The 17,721-nt window shown below is 61.6% G+C and overlaps 2 protein-coding genes across 3 annotated transcripts; both read left to right on the plus strand.

Moving 5' to 3' along the window:
* The first annotated feature begins 109 nt into the window (after window positions 1–109).
* YJEFN3 (YjeF N-terminal domain containing 3) lies at window positions 110–7,712 on the plus strand. Of its 2 annotated transcripts, XM_030305377.1 has the most exons (6): window positions 120–234; window positions 3,473–3,581; window positions 5,419–5,529; window positions 5,755–5,868; window positions 5,949–6,099; window positions 7,449–7,712. In XM_030305377.1, exons 1-6 carry the CDS (start codon window positions 176–178, stop codon window positions 7,655–7,657), a joined length of 753 nt encoding a protein of 250 aa, XP_030161237.1. In that variant the 5' UTR covers window positions 120–175; the 3' UTR covers window positions 7,658–7,712. The 2 variants fall into 2 exon arrangements, with proteins under 2 accessions (XP_032447601.1, XP_030161237.1); XM_032591710.1 differs by lacking the exon at window positions 5,755–5,868 and having other exon boundaries at window positions 110–234.
* A 660-nt stretch (window positions 7,713–8,372) lies between these two features.
* CILP2 (cartilage intermediate layer protein 2) lies at window positions 8,373–17,082 on the plus strand. Its single transcript, XM_030305362.1, has 8 exons — window positions 8,373–8,436; window positions 9,468–9,566; window positions 10,583–10,855; window positions 11,515–11,670; window positions 12,739–13,017; window positions 13,424–13,532; window positions 13,727–13,884; window positions 14,124–17,082. Exons 1-8 carry the CDS (start codon window positions 8,373–8,375, stop codon window positions 16,457–16,459), a joined length of 3,474 nt encoding a protein of 1,157 aa, XP_030161222.1. The 3' UTR covers window positions 16,460–17,082.
* The last annotated feature ends 639 nt before the right edge of the window (window positions 17,083–17,721 follow it).

The raw sequence follows: 17,721 nt of genomic DNA on the forward strand, positions 1-17,721 counted from the left end.
GCCTGCACCCGCCAGCCAATCCCTGCGCGCAGCGCCTTCGCGGTATCACCTGATTGGCGGGTACACAGGGTGGGCGGGAAGGGAGGAGGACCGAGGACGCCCCCATCTGCCCTGGGATGCTCTTAAAAGGCTGTGGCGGTGGCAGCCAGGCTGCGCGTCCCGGCTTACCTTGGCCATGAGCAGCGCAGCCCGCCCGGACCCAGTGGAGGCGCCCGAGGAGCGGCGTTTCCTCAGGTCAGCCAGGGATGGGGACGTCAAAGACCGTGGCAAGGATGCGGCCCCGAGGCAAGGGCATGGCTGGGAGGGGGGCATCATGGGCAGGATAGATCAGAGGAAGGGCATGGCCGGGATGGAGCCTGGGGGGATCCAAGGCCCACCCCGCATTTCGCCGGAAAGACGAAGCCTGAAGCCTGCTGCCGCCAACGTCTCCTAGCCGAGTTGCCAGGGAAACTGCATCCTCCTCAGCCCGCCCTTCTGAATCATTCAGAACACCACTAGTAGCTCTCCCATCACCCTTCAACCCAATCAAGGCCCACCTCCCCTTTCCATCTCACCCAGGGACCCTGGCGCTCCCACCCTCATCTCCCCGTCTTCCCTGGGAAGAGCTGAGCTGTTAGCTCCTCACTCACACCCCTCTTGGTGGTCCACCTGCGACTATCTTCTTGTCCAGAGAAGGAAACTGAGGGCTGGGGAAGGAAGCCACTGCCTGGGCCAGGGCTAGGGGGATTTTTGAACACATGGACCACTTGCCGGTAGTTTGATTGGATTTGGGGTCTGAAATAGGCAGCTGTGGCTGTGTCTCCCACCTCGTCCTGAGTCCTCATCTTACGTCCTCCTTTAAGTCCTTGTGCCCTGGGACTCCAAGCAGGGCTGTGGACCTCAATGGAAACCAGATTTGGCTGACAAATCTGTCCTTTTCTGCCCACTGTCCATTCAGGCCCTCAGGGCAGATACTGTCCAGGGACTGATTGATGTCCAGATTGAGCCTGTAGACCCAGCACATCCTAGGCAGAAGGAAGCTGGATCTGCGATTTCATCTGGCAGGGGGGGGGGGGGGCTTGTGTGGGGTCTCAGATGCCAGCTGAGGGGTGATGGGGCGCCGTGGGGTGGGTAGGAGTGGAACATGGCAAGTGGAGAGGAAACAATGAGGTAAGAGACATAATGGGCGTGTAGGTGTGGTGAGGAATTTGAATATTCTCTGAATATTGGGGAGCCATAAGTAGGTTTGAGACAAGTGGTGATGTCATCTGGCATTCAAGTTTCAGAGCCCCGTGGCTCTTGTGTTGAGTTTGGGGGCCATGAAACTGCTGTAGGCAGCCAGATGGGCAAAGATGGTGGGCTGGTGGGCAGAGGCCTGGAGGTGGAAAAGCAGAGGGAGCCAAGAGAGCAGGGAGGGTCTGGCACGGGTGCCCTGGCCTTGGCTTCACCTTCGTAAGGGCCTGCTCCTGGAAGTATTTTGGGGGTGTCAGGCCCAGTTCCTTTGAAAGCAGGCCACTTCAGCCTTCCTGCTTGTGGGGGAATCCTGGTCCTCACAGCTCCTCTCATCTGGGAGCTGATGTTGGGAGCAGCAAGAGGCACCCTCATAGCTGAGCCCCCCGCCCTGCCCAGTCCCACATGGCTCTGCCCTGTTTCCCTCCCCCACCAGCCCTAATTCCCACTCATACCCGACCCAGGGCTGCCACCGTCGCCACTCCCAGGCTCCTAGCCTGAACCATCCTCTGCCAATGGAGTCCCCATTATCACTCTAATGACCAGTTAGGCAGGGAGATAATGTTCCAAGTGGTGGCCTGAGGCCAAAACTTTGGGGCAGAGGAAGAAAAGGAGGAATGGGTGGTCCTCCCACACTCCTCTCTGCCCTCCTGTGGGGGCAACAGCCAGACCCGTCACAAGCTGAAGGTGGAGGAATGAACCACATTCCCAAACACCTTCTCCCATGTTCCTTCCTGGGACCTAGGTGGCCTGCCAGAGGGGTGCTCATTTGTCCCACCGTGAGCTCCTTTTCCTCAACTGGTCTTTCAACCTTACTTGAAGTCAGGTGGGGTTGAATCTGGCTCTGGTTGTTGGGATGATTCAGGGCATGTAGACCCCCTGCCCTAAGCCTCCATCCATCTCCCCCATCTACGTGGACCCCCGAAGTGCCTTTCTGACCCAGTTTCTGTTTTGCTTGCTCCGCTCTAGCCACGCTGGCCTCACTTCCGTCCCTAGAATCTGCCAAGCTCATTCCCACCCTCGCTGTTCTTACCACGTGGATTACCTCCCATAGTGCTCCAGGCCAGCTCCTCCAGAAGTCCTCCCTGATTCCCCATCCCACAGCAGTCCTTACTTATGCCCCTCCTCCTGCCCAGCCTGACCACACTGCAAAAATTGGCCAAAAGATTGTGGTCTCCTCACAGGACTGAAGGAAGGACCCTAAAGATTCATCCTAAGAAACCTCTGCTGTCTGTAGGTCTGCCCCTGCCTCTTTGCTCACACCCTATCCATGGCTCTGGAGACAGACACCAAGGGCAGAAGTCTCGGTTTTTCCCCCTTGTTTCCTGGGTGACCCTGGGCAAGTCACTTGGCTTCTCAGAGTGCTTGAATGTTCTGATTCTTCTGGGCCTGGTCCTACTACCACTACTAGGCTCTCTAGGGTCTGCTGAGGTGGGGGGGTAGGTGCTCCTTGGAAGGTCCCTAAGCCAGGGCCAGCTTGGTCCCTGCTCTTAATAGGGCCCAACGCTTAATTTCATGCTGTTGTCATTATCTGAAAATTCTTAAATCTTAAATAGCGGGCCCCATGTTTGCATTTTGAAATGGACCTTGAAAATTATCTAGTCTATCCTTCCTGCCTTTACTTTTGCAAAAGAGGAAGCAAAACTCAGATGTGACAGAGCCCAGTCACTCGGTGAGTTGATGGCAGACCTTCACCCCAGATGGGTAAGCCCCAATTCTCGGGCCACAGTTATTGCAGGGTCACCAATAAGGCCCCATAGCCGCGGGCTCCCCATCCACCTCCCTAAGTGAACCCCTCTGCAGCCTTCAAAATCCGCCTCCCTCAGGCACCACCCCCCTCCCCAGGCCAGTCTGCCCCCTCCAGTGTTCTGGAGCTTGCTCAGCGGTTTCCACTGCATGCAACTGGCCTCTCGCCCCCATCAAAGTCTCTCACGCTCCATTCCTCCTTCTGGGTTCTTTCCGCGGTGGGGGCGGGCGCATCTGGGCCCGGCTCCAGTCTCCCACGCTTTGGGGCAATAGAACCAACACGCGCCGCCACGCCTCCCTCGACCACCAGAGGGCGCCCGTGCCTTGGGCTTCAGCTTAAACCTTCCGCTGTGCCAGTCAACCGCCAGCACGTCTGGTGGGGAAACTGAGGGGGGGGGGGGAGGCAGGGCATTAGGGCCTAGCTGGAGCTATTAGTGGAACATTACCGGTTCCATCTGAGCCTCTCTCTCTGTCTTTCTGTGTGTCTTTGAGCGTCTCTCCCCACTCTGTCCCCCAGCACTGCAGAGGCGGCAGCCCTGGAGCGGGAGCTGCTGGAAGATTATCGCTTTGGGCGGCAGCAGCTGGTGGAGTTGTGTGGCCATGCTAGTGCTGTGGCTGTGACCAAGGTATCTAACCCCTGATCTTTGACCTTGACCCCAACCAGATGGCCATCCTACCAGAGCAGAGGAGGCCTAGCTGCATGAGCCCTGTGGTCAGGCTGATCCAGGACTCAAGAAACCCCTTTTTGTGTGGAGCCACTCCAGCCCATCACTCAGGTGGGGTAACTGAGGCCCAGAGAGGATCATCACTGGTCTAGACCAGGCAGGGACCCAAGACCCCAGGTGTCAGTGAGGGTCGGGGCAGATAGAGAAGTCCCCAGAGACTCGGAGGCCGGGGAGCAGAGACTAAAGCTGCTGCAGGATGGTCCTGAGGTCCTTGAGGTACAGACGTGACCACCTGCCTCTGCCATCAATTGGATCTCCGTAAAGGAGACATCGGTTCCCGGAGGCTGAGTACCCCCCCCCCATGCTGCAGATGAGGAAACTGGGGCCCAGAGGCAGGGGTGGCCTGCATAGTGTAGGTCCTAGGGAGGAGTTAGCAGAGTCCCAGCCTCGAGGTGCCTGCAAGGGATGCGAGAGTGATAAGCAACGAAGATGCCGCTATCCAATGCTTTTGATCATGTTGCCAAACCGCGGGCCTGTTTCCCCCTCCAAAGAAAGAGCAATAAACTGACACCAGCTAATAAACACGAATGCCTTAGAGAAGTGCCCGATGGTGTCAGGGCTCCCACATGTAACCCTTCTCTGCCTCCCTGTCTTCCTTCTCTTCTTGTCACCACTGCAGACTTTTGTTGAACACAATCGCTTTCTTCATGTAGGCTCAGTTGTTTTTTTTTTTAACATTTCTATTTCAAATGAAACATCCTGAGTGAAGGTCCCGAAGGAGAAGGAAATGGTGAAACCCCAAAAGTAAAAGTAAACCCAGTGTGGTAAACTCCTGCCTGGCCCTTGCTGACCAGTCGCCGTCCAGTTTTTGCCCCGAAAGCCCCAAGTCTGTCCAGAGGGCCCTCGGTCCCAGTCAAGCTGGAGTCACTGTTGCCTCCCTCAGTCTCCGGTCTCAGGGCTCCGCACCTGGCTTAGTGTGGTCGCAGGTGGCTCAGGACCTCACCGAGACCTTGGGGAGGAGACAAAAAAGGTATACCTAGCTCTCTGTGTGGTTGGAGGTCAGGGTACAGCCAGGCCCCCTGGGGTGCCCTGTCTCTGAGAGGCCCCATGTCAGTGCCACTGTCACTCCCAATCGATAGAGGCCAAGTGAGGCTGGGAGAGGAGAGGGGGCAGAGGCCATGCAGAGAGTCAGGGCAGGGCTGTGACTTGAACACCAGTGCTCTTAACTCCTGTGTTAAAGAGACTGATGCACAGGCCCACAGAGACACAGAGTCTAGGAGACAGAGATGAAGGCACAGAGAGACAGATGGGGACAGACACAGAGAGATACAGAGAGAAAGATAGATGAAGACAGAGGCAGATGGAGAGAGACAGGGCATCTCAGGTTGGAAAAAATACCCTCCCTCTGTCCCCCCCCCCCCCACCAACTTTGGGGCCTCTGGGAGGGCTGAGGCCTGGAAACGTGGGCGGGGGAGGGGCAGCCACTGCGGTGGAAAAAGGTGGAAGAATGTCTGCAACTCAGGCCGAGAATAAACAAACCACACTCTGGGCGCCGGGTGGTGGCAGAAGGCACGTTTTCCTGCTCCAGCTTGGCAGAGCCTGAAGCAAGGACTCTGCATCTCCAAGGAGGAAACTGAGGCCCCAAGGGGCTACGCCCCTTGCCCAGAATGTCTTCCCTCCTGTTCTATTGCCTCCAGGCCCATGCCCGTTCCTTCGCTACTCCGAGCCTCAGTTTCCCCACCCGAATAAGGAGGAATTCCAAGCATCATGCCTTTGCCTTTGCTGTGCCCCCTGCCAGGTGTTCCCCTTGCCAACTCTCTCCCGGAAGCAGAGGACAGTGCTGGTCGTGTGTGGCCCGGAGCAGAACGGGGCGGTGGGGCTGGTCTGTGCCCGGCACCTGCGGGTGTTTGTGAGTAGCAAGGACCCCCTTGGCCTCCTAGGGTCACCCCCTCAACCCTGTCCCCGCAGAAATTGCTTCCTCCTCTTGATAGTGTCCCAGGAGGGACAGAATATGCCCAGTGCTTGCCCCAGGCAGGGTCTCTGGCCTCATATCCAGATCTGGGGGCTAAGTAAGGCCCAGTAGGAAGCCTGGAAGGGCCCTCAGGGCCGACTCCTTTCTGCCCCTCCCCACCAGGAGTATGAACCGACCATCTTCTACCCTACACGCTCACTAGACCTGCTGCACCGGGACCTGACTACCCAGTGCGAGAAAATGGACATCCCCTTCCTGTCCTATTTGCCCACAGAGGTCAGCGCTTGGTGGCAACTGAGGGGGGAAGGGGGAGGCAGTGCCCAAAGGCCACCTTCTAACCATGCCCGCCCTCTCAGGTCCAGCTCATCAACGATGCCTATGGGCTGGTGGTGGATGCCGTGCTGGGCCCTGGTGTGGAGCCGGGAGAGATCGGGGGCCCCTGCACTCGTGCGCTGGCCACACTCAAGCTGCTGTCCATCCCCCTTGTGAGCCTGGACATTCCTTCAGGCATGCCAGGCAGGCGGGGGGGGGGCATGTTGGGGCCTTGGGAGGGGGGCCCTCTGCACCCCAGTTTCTGATGGGCCCAGCCTGTCTGCCTTCTCTGAGCCTCAGTTTCCCCAGCGTGGATGGCTCATGCATTCTGGGTGAGGGTCACGTCCATCCCTAAGATGGGGAAGACAGAGGCTGCTGCCCAGGTGATCCCATGTCCCAACCCCTCCACACCCGGCCCAGCATGCCCGCTGCCCACCCTGGCCCAGTTGCCTGGGCAGACGTGAGCTCACTCGGCAAAGGCCTCGCCCGTCCTGGCCGCCGCCCCACGCCTGTTGGAGCCATTAGGCGACGGGCAGACGGAACAAACAGCTGCTGGCCAGCCGGACCCTCCACAGGGGTGGCCGTACTCAGGGGGATGTCCCCCAGCTTTCAAGACCTCAGGGCCACCCCCAGCAGGGTGCCACAGAGCAAGGGGTTAGCTATGAAGAGGGGAGCTGTCTGGTCTGAAGGTAGAGACTAGGGTCACAGAAGGAAGGATTAAAGTCAGACGGAGAAGGCTTTTAGTTAGTGGCTCCAGACTCTGGTCAGAAGCAGGGGAGAAGCCAAGGCCCCTAGTCTGAAGGTAGAGGCTCATTTGAGAGCTGGCAGAGGCGAGGGCACAGTGAGGGAGGGGGCGGGGTCCCGTCCATTCAAAAGGCAAGATCTAGTGTGAGGGTGAAGACAGAGATGTCAGGTCAGAGGGAGGAGGATGGACGTCGGGGTTGGGTGGGGAGGGGGCCACATCCTGTCAGAGGCAAGGACCAGGAGTAAGGAGACAGGTCTTGCGGGGGGAGGCTTGCCTGAGGATGAAGGCCAGTCTGCCCTGAGTGGAGAGTGGGGATCTGGTCAGAGGAGGAAGGCTGGCTAGGAAGCCTGGGTGGAAAGAGGCTCTAGTCGAAGTGGGGAAGGTCAAGATGGATCGGGAGGGAGGAATTGGGACAGATGCTGGGTCCAAAGGCAGAGGCATGGGTCTGACTGGGAAAGGGCAGCAGGTGGAAACGATGTAGTCTGAAGGCAGAGGCTGAGTCAGAGGGAGAAGAAAGGTTGGTTGCATGATGGCAGCAGGGGCAGAAAAGATGAGGGCCGACGCCCTGGTCATAGGAGGAGGGAAACATCTCCAAGCAAGGGGAGACACTGGTCTGAGGGCGGAGGCTCAGTACTATGGGGAGGCAGGTCTGACCAAGCCTCACGCGTCAGAGAGCAGAGGCTGAGTCTGATGGGGAAGGGGAAACGGGTGGAGAGGAGGCAAGACTCTCTCGCCTGAAGGCAAGCACCCCTCCCAGCTCCCGATTCCCCCACCCTCCCTCCCTCCCTCCCTCCCTCAGGCTGGGACGCCGAGACCGGCGGCGGCGACGCCGAGGACGGGCTCCGACCGGACGTGCTGGTATCGCTCGCTGCGCCCAAGCGCTGCGCCGGCCGCTTCTCCGGCCGCCACCACTTCGTGGCCGGCAGATTCGTGCCCGACGACGTGCGCCGAAAGTTCGCTCTACGCCTGCCAGGATACACGGGCACCGACTGCGTCGCGGCGCTCTGACCGCCACCCGCGTCCCCGCGGCTTGGACCCCCGCCAATAAACAGACGTCCCCCCACCACCTCGCCTCCGCCTCCTCTGTGCGCCGGCTCCGCTGCGGGGGTGGGCAGACTCGGGGAGGGACTTGCCACCGCCCCCCCGGAGCCCAAGGCTGGAGGCACGGAGGGTAGTCGTAGAGCGGGACTTCCCGCTGGCCGGGAAAACTCGAGCCAGAAGAGTAGAAGGTAGATTCGGGGTGGGACTTCCAGCCTGCTTGGGGTGGCCTAACGCCAACAGGATTGAAGTTAGACTCGATGGAGGATTCCTCGCCGCCTAAACGGCTGCCTGAAGCGTGAGTGTTTGGGCAGCCTCAGGCTCCATTCCAAGAGGCACGTCCCGCAGGCAGCTTGGGACCCAAGGTGGAGAATGGAGAGTGGGTTGAGGGAGGGACTTCCAGCTGGCGACGGGGGGTGGGGGGGGAGGGGTGGGGAGGACGCAGGCCAGCCTGAGGGCGGAGGCACAGCCGGACGCACCGAAGGGGGCGACCGGAGAGGTTGCTAGCTCACCGAAGTCACCCAGGGCCAGGGAGCGATGCTTGCACGGGGCGTGGCCTGCACGGGGCGTGGCCTGCGGTCACCTCCCGCCCCCACCCTCAGCCCCAGCGGCCGCCAGACCCGCGGGAGTCGGATCCGAGCGCGCCGCGGAGCCCGGACCCTCCCTCGGACTCTCGGACCCGGCCATGGCGTCATTGCCGCCACTACTCTGCCTCTTTGTCGCCGCCGCGCACCTGGCGGGGGCTCGAGGTGAGGCGCCCCATGACCCCAGCCCAGACCCCTAGGCCTGGCACGCAGCCGCTCCGGGAGAGGGAACCAAGGGACCCTCTGGCTTCCTCAGACCTGGGTCCCCCTTCGTCAGCCCGGGAGTGGAGTGAAGGGGCGTCGGGGGTATGGATTCTTGGGACCAACAACGGGCCCGGGGGAGGGAAGGGAGGAAACTTCTCTGTTCTCTTGCCTCCTCAAGAGAGGTAGGGGAACTCGGAGTATCCAAATGAACTTTAGGCTCCTTTAGGTTCCTGGGGACAGCGGGGGGCCGGTCTCACCCCCAGCATTTGGACTCTGAAGCATTGTGTCTTGGCCCAGGATTCAGGGGTCAGAGCGGTCCCCTCTCACACAACTCCTCCTCTCCCACAAACACACCATTCAGAAAACTTCCCGTCTCAGGAGCACTCAGTGGAACAGGGCACTGGATCCATTTCTCAGATGAGGAGACTGAGACACAGACAGGGAAGGGACTTGTCTGAGGTCACCGCTCAGCCTGGCTATCTTAGATAACTCAAGGTCAGAGAAGCCAGGCTAGATTCCAAAGACCTCCCAATGGCAGCTTGGGCCCCAAGTGAAGGGATGGAAGGTACACTGAGGGAGAGACCTCCTCCAACCCCGCAAATGGATGAAGAACGCAGCTCCACCTGAGGGCAGAGGCAGAGCCAACGAAACTCATGGTCGCTGAGCACACTGAGGGGGAGAACTGGGTCAGACCAGACACACAGACTTCCCCAGACTATGGCATCCTGGTCAGGGCAGAGGGAGGGATGGGGCTGCAGGAGATTGGGGGTAGGGGCCATAGGGAGGTTTCCTGGAGGCGGCGGGGGTCGGGGGGTTCCTGCATTCCTTGGGGTCAGCCAGAGAGATGATTCTGGCTTCTGAGACCCTCACTCACTACCCCCCAACCCCGCCCCGTGAAATGGGGATGATCATGACAGCACCTTGTATACAAGCAGCCCACAGAGGTCCCCATCAGCATGTTTCCTTCCCTCCATTCCTCATCCCTCCCACAGTCACTACCCCCCCTGAGGAGCCCACAGCAACTGCCTGGGGCTTTGAAGGCCCATCTCTGCGCCCCGGACAGCCCTCACCAGCCCTGGAGGATTGGGAAGGTGAGTCATCCTGGGTCCAAGTCCTGGCTCTGCTGTGGACTCACTATGTGAGCTCTGGTTGGTGTGGTCATGTAAGGAGGGGACACAAGGGGTGAAAGGCCAGTAACTTCCTGGTCCCTGGACATGGCAGCCCTTGGCACAGGTGCCCCAAGAAGTCTAAGTTTTAGGAGCAGAGGGGTGAGAGTCCAGGGCCTGTTTTGTCAAGGAGGAAACCAATGTAGGGTGGGAGTGGGTGCTTCCTCCCTGCTACTGGAAGCCTCGTGCAGGGTGCTTCTAGTAGATTCCAGACCTGTAGTTCTGGAACCTGGGTCTCTGGTTTCCTAGCTGGGAAAGTCAGGAAAGGAGTGAGCACCCACACACACACACACACACACACACACACACACACACACCCTGCGCAGGTGGGGTGGGGGGCGGTGGGGGCGGGAGTTGATGGAAGCAGAAGCTGACTTCTGGGAGGCCAGACCGTTCCCACCTGTGGCTTCTGTGAAACAGGTTGCCTGGTGGGTTCATCCAGGCAGTGAGCAAGGGCCCAGCTGGCTCTAACCAGGAGCAGCCAGGCAATGGAAAGCCACAGCTAGGGCTGTTCTCCCTCGGGTCTCCTCCTGCTACCTTTGTGTCTCCTCACACCTCAGGGGTTCTGAATTCTGACGTGGGGGACAGGCTTAATTTTAAGGTTGGGGGCTGCTGAGACAGTGTCAAGATGTCAGCGTGGCAAAATGTCAACCTGAATGGGCCAGCTCAAGTATTGGGCAGCAGCAGAACGGGGGCTGGTGCTAGGGGAGGCCAACCTCCCGTAATCCCTTTATAGCTCCTTGTGCCCTAGAGGACCCTGGATCTGGGCGGGTCAAGGGCGGGCTGGGTTAGCCCGTGCTCATTGGGGGTGCGGTGACCGTCTTAGCAGGTAAACAGTTACCTCGGAGACGGGGGTGGGCAGGCCGCTTCCTGGGCCCCTGCATGCACTGATGAGGCCCGACAGGCTGTGGCCCGGGTCCCAGAGCGTGCGGTGCCCACAGAGGCCAGCCAGTGGACGTCCTGGTTCAACGTGGACCACCCCGGCGGCGACGGAGACTTTGAGAGCCTGGCTGCCATCCGCTTCTATTACGGGCCAGCGCGCGTGTGCCCGCGGCCGCTGGCGCTGGAGGCGCGCACCACGGACTGGGCTCTGCCGTCCACTGTAGGCGAGCGTGTGCACTTGAACCCCACGCGAGGTTTTTGGTGCCTCAACCGCGAGCAGCCCCGCGGCCGCCGCTGCTCCAACTACCACGTGCGCTTCCGCTGCCCGCTTGGTGAGGGCGGGGCCCAGGGAGGGGCGGGGACTGTGTGGGGATGGGCGGGGCTGGGGAGAGGGCGGGATCTATATTAGTCATGCAGAGAAGAGAGTGGGGATTGGCAGACGTGGGTCATAGATGGGTGGAGCTTGAACGGGTGGTACAGGGGAAAGGGGGCAGGGCCGTGTGGAAGTAGGCGTGGTTAGAAAGAGCTGGGGTCCTTTAGCAGGGCCCAAGGAGTGGGCTGGATCATATAGGGGCGGGGCTTTGGAAAGGAGGGCCTGGGAATAGGGGCCCAGGTAGGGAACAAGAAAGACCCCTCAGGAGCTCATCTCCCTCCTGCTGCCCTCAGTTGCTCATCTGTAACAGCTCCATTCTCTGGGGGCGTGTTTTGACCCCAAATGTATGAGGGACGCAGGGAGAACAGCACGGCTAACCTCGGGGAGCTTATCTGGGGTTGGGGCAAATGGGGTGTTACCTCAACTGCACGTTCGACAGGTGCGCCTGGGGGACAACTGATGAGAGCAATGGGCAGAACCTCTCTCTTGGGGTACGCATCCTCAGACGCACTTAGCGGGGGGCGTCCTCCAGTCCTACATTGTTACTAGATTTCCAGGAGGCGCAGTCCCTGGCGTGGGCCACCGTCTCACCTTCCCTCCTCTCCGCCCTTACCGCAGAGGCCACGTGGGGCGCGTGGGGCCCGTGGGGTTCCTGTTCAGGGAGCTGCGGGCCAGGCCGTCGCTTGCGTCGCCGCCGCTGCCCAAGCCCGTCTGGGGATGCGTGTCCGGGGCGCCCCCTGGAGGCGCAGAAGTGTGTACGCCCTCCTTGTCCAGGTAGGAGGGATGGGGCCTGGAGGAGAGTGTTGAGTTAGAGGCGGGGCCTGGACTTGGAGGGAGGCGGCCTGCTGAGGAGGGTACCTAGTGGGGAGAGGCGGGTTGGGAATGAGCCTGATGGGATGGGGCTGGAATGGAAGAGGCGGGTCCTCGGGGGCCAGAACTTGGAACACATGGAGACTGGCCCTTCCTTTCCTTCTGCGCCCCCGTCCCTCCGCCCCACGCGGAGGAGCATTGGTGAATGTGTGTATCTGGATGGGTGAACGCCAAGAAGGTCATGTCCAGGCACGGGCAGATCCGAGTGGGCATTGCTTTGGGCGCGCCACCAAGCGTGTGGATGTCCTGGTGGACACGGACACACTGAAGCCAGCTCATGTGCTTGGGGCACACACGCGTGGCATTCACAGCCCCCCTCTCCCGTACCCCACGCCCACGCGGACACGCGCTCACACCCTGGCAGACACCATGCCCAAGCCCTCCCAGGGCCAGACACCAGGCCAGCCAGGAGGCGACTGGAAATTCCGATCCGCCTGGGCTCCACAAACATGGTCTGGAGACTGCGCCCGCAGAGCCCATGGCAGGGTGGGGGAGCACGGTGGCCAATGGGGTAGTGGGGTCCCCACCCTACCCCGCCTGGCTCTGCCCTCCTGACGCCTCTGCCCTGACGTTTTCAGTGGAATTTTCCATCTTATGGAGAAACCGCGGGATTGGGAGGGGAGGGGAGGGAGATGTTCTGAGCCCAAGACCCAACCCCTAGCTGGGCCCCCAGCCCCTGCTGGACATTTTCTCTCATGCTAAAAGGAGCCTCTCTGTCCTGTGAGAGTCACCTCTCCTGTCCCCTCCACCAGGGCATTTTCCTCACCCCTCTGGACCACAGGTCTGCCCCAGTTCTGACTGCTCAACCCCATGTCCCCACTCACACAAGAGGCTGTTCCAAGCAGGGCCATGCTGAGGCCTCTGAGGGGCACAAGGTGGGGGGGGGGTTGTCTAGGCATCTTTGCTGAGTGATTGAGTGGAAGGAGGGAGTGAAGAGGCTCCTCCGTTCCTCTGCCTGCCTTTGTCCCCCAGGTTGCAGCTCCAAGACCTGCAACTGTCCTGACCACATCCTCCTGGGCTCGGTGGTCACCCCATCTGGGCGTCCACTGCCAGGAGCCAGGGTCTCCTTGAGAGACTGGCCTGGCACTGTGGCCATCACCGATGCCCATGGGACCTTCCGGATTCCTGGAGTGTGTGCCAGCAGCCGGGCCAACATCAGTGCCCAAATGGATGGCTTCTCTGCAGGCCTGGGCCAGGCCCAGGCCAATGGCTCTATCTCTGCTGTGGTCACTGTTGTCCTTAATAAGTTGGGTAAGTGCCCCAGGGCAAGGAGGGTGAGGAGGCTGAGAAGCTAAGAAGGAAATTCTGGGTGACACTTGGGAGGATGTGGTGCAGAATGAGGTCACTGGGGAAGAAATAAGATGTGACACAGCCACTGGAGAGAGCATAACACTAAATATGGTGCCATGGGAGGAACAAATACACTGTGAGAAGTTGGAGAAGGCGCGAGATGAGACAGGGACTTGCAGGGGGGCAGCATTAAGATGGGGCGGCACCCTCTTGAGCAGCCATGGGGTGAGCTTGAATGGAGAGGTCATCAGAAGAGCCACAGGTGAAACAGGGCGTCCCTGGAAAGGCAAGGATGGGGCCCTGCCCTTGGGAAGGTTTGTTGGGAGAAGCTGGGATGGGGCAGGACCTTTGCCACCTTTGCCCCCAGAGAAACCCTACCTGGTGAAGCACCCCGAGTCCCGAGTGCGAGAGGCTGGCCAGAACGTAACCTTCTGCTGCAAAGCCTCAGGCACCCCCATGCCCAAGAAATACTCCTGGTGAGTGCCCTGCTCCATGCCCAAGGGCCTTGCACCCAGCTTTGCGGTTTGATTGGATTTTCCATGACATGTGGTGCCTCAGAGACTGGGAGAAGGATGCTCTACAACCTTGCTGGGCTGCATGGGGGATGGGGGACGGATGCAGCCCCTTCCCTGTGCTGAGGGCCCCCTGGTGTTGCCCACCTGCCACCCAGGTTCCACAACGGGACCCTGCTGGACCGGCGAGAACACAGGTACGGGGCCCATCTGGAGCTGCGGGGGCTGCGCCCAGACCAGGCAGGCACCTATCACTGCAAAGCGTGGAACGATGCGGGCACCGTGCGCTCGGGCAGCGCCCGGCTCACCGTGCTGGGTGAGCACCCTCAGCCCCCCAACCCTGAGCATGCCCTGAAACTTAGCCGAGGCCCATCACCAGCGAAAGCAACCCCAAATGGAGCCCCAGCTGCAGACTGCTCTCTGACCCTGCTGAGTCTGATCCCGGGCCCCCACTGAGCCCCTGGGTTGAGCCCCTGATCCCAATCCAGGCCCCAACCTTGGCTTCAATGGAGCCCTCCCCCTGACTCTGATCTGCTCTGATTTCTTGCTCTGCAGCCCCGGGCCAGCCAGCCTGCAATCCCCAGCCCCAAGAGCATCTGATCAAGCTCCCAGATGATTGTGGCCAGCCTGGCAGTGGCCCCGCCTACTTGGACGTGGGTCTCTGCTCTGACACCCTCTGCCCCAGCCCTGCAGGCTCCAGCTCCCGGTGTGGGGACTCAGGGTCCCGCTGCTGCTCCGTTCGCCGCCTGGAGAGCAAGGAGATCCACTGCTCCAACTATGTCCTCCCCGTCAAAGTGGTGGCTGAGTGTGGCTGTCAGAAATGTCTGCCCCCTCGGGGGCTGGTTCGGGGACGCGTGGTGGCTACCGACTCAGGGGAACCCCTGCGTTTTGCCCAGATCCTGCTAGGCCGGGAGCCCATTGGATTCACATCTTATCAGGGCGACTTCACCATCGAGGTGCCGCCCTCCACCCAGCGGCTGGTGGTAACTTTCGTGGACCCCAGTGGGGAGTTCATGGACACTGTCAGAGTTCTGCCTTTTGCCCCTCGAGGTGGTGGCGTATACCACGATGTCAAAGCCATGCGGAAGAAAGCCCCTGTCATCTTAGATGCCAGCCAGAGCAACACGATCCCTCTTGGGGAGCTGGAAGAGGAGGACCCGTTGGGCGAGCTGGTCCTCCCGCCCGGAGCCTTCCGCAGAGCCGATGGTGCACCCTACACGGGGGCCGTGGAGGCCCGGGTGACTTTCGTGGACCCCCGAGATCTCACCTCGGCGGCGGCCGCCCCCAGCGACCTGCGCTTCGTGGACAGTGACGGCGAGCTGGCCCCGCTGCGCACCTATGGCATGTTCGCGGTGGACCTCCGCGCCGCGGGCTCGGCGGAGCAGCTGCAGGCAGGGCCGGTGGCCGTGCGCGTCAATGCCGGCCAGATCCACATGGCGGGCCACGTGGAGGCCCTGAAGCTGTGGTCACTGAACCCTGACACAGGCTTGTGGGAGGAGGAGAGCGGCTTCCAGCGAGAGGGGTCGGCAGCCCCTCGGGTCCGCAGGGAGGAGAGGGTCTTCCTAGTGGGCAACGTGGAGATCCGCGAGCGGCGACTGTTCAACCTGGACGTGCCCGAGCGCCGCCGCTGCTTCGTGAAGGTGCGCGCCTATGCCAACGACAAGTTCACCCCCAACGAGCAGGTGGAGGGTGTGGTGGTCACGCTGGTCAACCTGGAGCCTGCCCCCGGCTTCGCGGCCAACCCTCGTGCCTGGGGCCGCTTCGACAGCGCGGTCACCGGCCCCAACGGCGCCTGCCTCCCCGCCTTCTGCGACACGGACCGGCCGGACGCCTACACTGCCCTGGTCACGGCCACCCTGGGCGGGGAGGAGCTGGAGCCCGCGCCCTCCCGGCCCCGCCCGCACGCGGCCACCGTGGGCGTGGCGCAGCCCTACCTGGACAAGCTGGGCTACCGCCGCACCGACCACGACGACCCAGCCCTCAAACGCAACGGCTTCCGCATCAACCTCGCTAAACCCAGGCCCGGCGACCCCGCCGAGGCCAACGGCCCGGTGTACCCGTGGCGCAGCCTGCGAGAATGCCAGGAGGCCCCGGTGACCGCCAGCCACTTCCGCTTCGCGCGCGTGGAGGCGGACAAGTACGAGTACAACGTGGTCCCGTTCCGCGAGGGCGTGCCGGCCTCCTGGACTGGGGACCTCCTGGCCTGGTGGCCCAACCCCCAGGAGTTCCGGGCCTGCTTCCTCAAGGTGAAGATCCAGGGCCCCCAGGAGTACATGGTCCGCTCCCACAACGCTGGGGGCAGCCACCCGCGCACCCAGGGCCAGCTCTACGGGCTTCGGGACGCCCGGAGCGTCCGAGACCCCGAGCACCCCGGCACGTCCGCGGCCTGTGTGGAGTTCAAGTGCAGCGGGATGCTATTTGATCAACGTCAGGTGGACAGGACGCTGGTGACCATCACGCCCCAGGGCAGCTGCCGCCGAGTGGCGGTCAACGGACTCCTGCAGGATTACTTGGCCCGGCACCCCCCACCCGCCCCAGCTGACGACCCGGCTGCCTTCGCCATGCTGGCCCCGCTCGACCCTCTGGGCCACAACTACGGTGTCTACACGGTCACCGACCAGAGCCCGAGGCTGGCCAAGGAGATCGCCATCGGCCGCTGCTTCGATGGCTCCTCTGACGGCTTCTCTAGGGAAATGAAGGCCGATGCTGGCACAGCTGTCACCTTCCAGTGTCGGGAGCCACCAGCCGGCCGGCCTAGCCTCTTCCAGAGGCTGCTGGAGTCCCCGGCAACAGCGCTTGGTGACATCCGCAGGGAGATGGGTGAGGTGACCCGGGCACAGGCTCAAGCCGCAGGTCCCCTCCGTACCCGCCGGGGCAGGGCCCGCCAGTGACCTGGGCTCGTGGCCTTACTCCTCTGCCTTGCTCCGGACTCCTCTGTACCTCGGAAGTCTCAGCCCCCTTCCCCAGATGCTCCCTCCCTAGGTTTCTGGGCCCCCCCTCTCTCTCCCCTGCCCAGAGTTCAGAGTCAAGATAGGAACTACGAGTGTCGGGTTGTGGAACTGCTAGGCAGGGGACTGTCGCTGTGTGAGGCAAAATGGAGTTCTTCCTGACAGCAGGAGCCAGCATCCTGGGAGACCATCGGGCAGCCGACGGAGGCCTGGGAGGAGTCATTCCCAGCTCGAGCGCTGGCTCTGATTTTATGTGTGTTTTGACCCTGATTTCAGATATTCTGCCCCTTGAGATTTCCCGCCTTCTGCCTGAAGCCCCCTCTGCCTGTTGCCGAGCTGGGTGCTTTATTGGATCCCCTGCCCCAAGCTTTGTTCTAGGGGTTATTTATTGAAACAAAGCCTACGGGGCTGGTCGCAGGGGTTAAGAGTGGGGGTCCAGGCCCAGTGAAAGTCAGGCCAGGGCTTCTTGGTTCTGGGGCTGAAGGGCACAGTTCTCACATGTTTGGTGCTTGGAGACCCACCCCCCCCTCCCCGGGGCGGGGGGTTGGGGCAAGGAACCAATTAAAGATGCTTCATTTCCCACTCATGGTGTCGGTCTTGGGGACTGAAAATGGAGGCTGCGGCTGCTGGACCCAGACCTTGGCAGGTGGAAAGAGGCCCGGAGCAGACACGGACATGGGTGTGCGAGCAGCTCAGAGGCCTCCACGAGGTGCCGGGCGTGCCTCGGGCTGGTGTGTGGGTCCTGGCAGAGTCACACAGAAGTGTGTCTGTGACACGTGTGTGCAGACCTGACTCGTGGGCAGCCCGAGCCTGTGCCGCCCTGACCGCTGAACACGGTAGCAGCTGCCGCCCTGGCCTTTTCCTCTGAGCCTGGCCGTGTGCCCGAGGGCCGCACTGGGCAGGGAGGGGCCCTGGCAGGGGCCCATGCCCCAGGCGGCAGGAATCGAGCCTGCTCTGGACTTCCTCAGCCAGGGTCACGCTGCCCCTCCTTAGGCCCCACCCGGCTGAGGCCTGGCCACACCTTGGCCACATGGTGACCGGGCTGCCCGAGGCCATGGCCCTGGGCCCTCTACTTCACCAGGACTCAGTCTGGAGGCGGGAGAACATCGCTTGCTGGCGCTCTGTGTGCGTGGCTCTGTGTGCTCGCGTGCGCGAGTCCTCCTGGCCACGCCCCCGCTTTCCAGACGGAGGAAACTGGGCCCCCA

This window comes from Lynx canadensis, chromosome A2, assembly GCF_007474595.2.
Source record: "Lynx canadensis isolate LIC74 chromosome A2, mLynCan4.pri.v2, whole genome shotgun sequence".
NCBI lineage: Eukaryota > Metazoa > Chordata > Mammalia > Carnivora > Felidae > Lynx > Lynx canadensis.

What these genes read in the sequence shown, in the direction of transcription:
- YJEFN3 (XM_030305377.1), top strand. Translation starts at nt 176, where the DNA reads ATGAGCAGCGCAGCCCGCCCGGACCCAGTGGAGGCGCCCGAGGAGCGG. An exon ending in CCCGGCACCTGCGGGTGTTT is followed by an intron (nt 5,530 to 5,754) that starts GTGAGTAGCAAG and finishes CCTCCCCACCAG; the next exon opens with GAGTATGAACCGACCATCTT. An exon ending in TGTCCTATTTGCCCACAGAG is followed by an intron (nt 5,869 to 5,948) that starts GTCAGCGCTTGG and finishes CCGCCCTCTCAG; the next exon opens with GTCCAGCTCATCAACGATGC.
- CILP2 (XM_030305362.1), top strand. Translation starts at nt 8,373, where the DNA reads ATGGCGTCATTGCCGCCACTACTCTGCCTCTTTGTCGCCGCCGCGCAC. An exon ending in AGCCCTGGAGGATTGGGAAG is followed by an intron (nt 9,567 to 10,582) that starts GTGAGTCATCCT and finishes CGGTGCCCACAG; the next exon opens with AGGCCAGCCAGTGGACGTCC. An exon ending in TGTTGTCCTTAATAAGTTGG is followed by an intron (nt 13,018 to 13,423) that starts GTAAGTGCCCCA and finishes CTTTGCCCCCAG; the next exon opens with AGAAACCCTACCTGGTGAAG.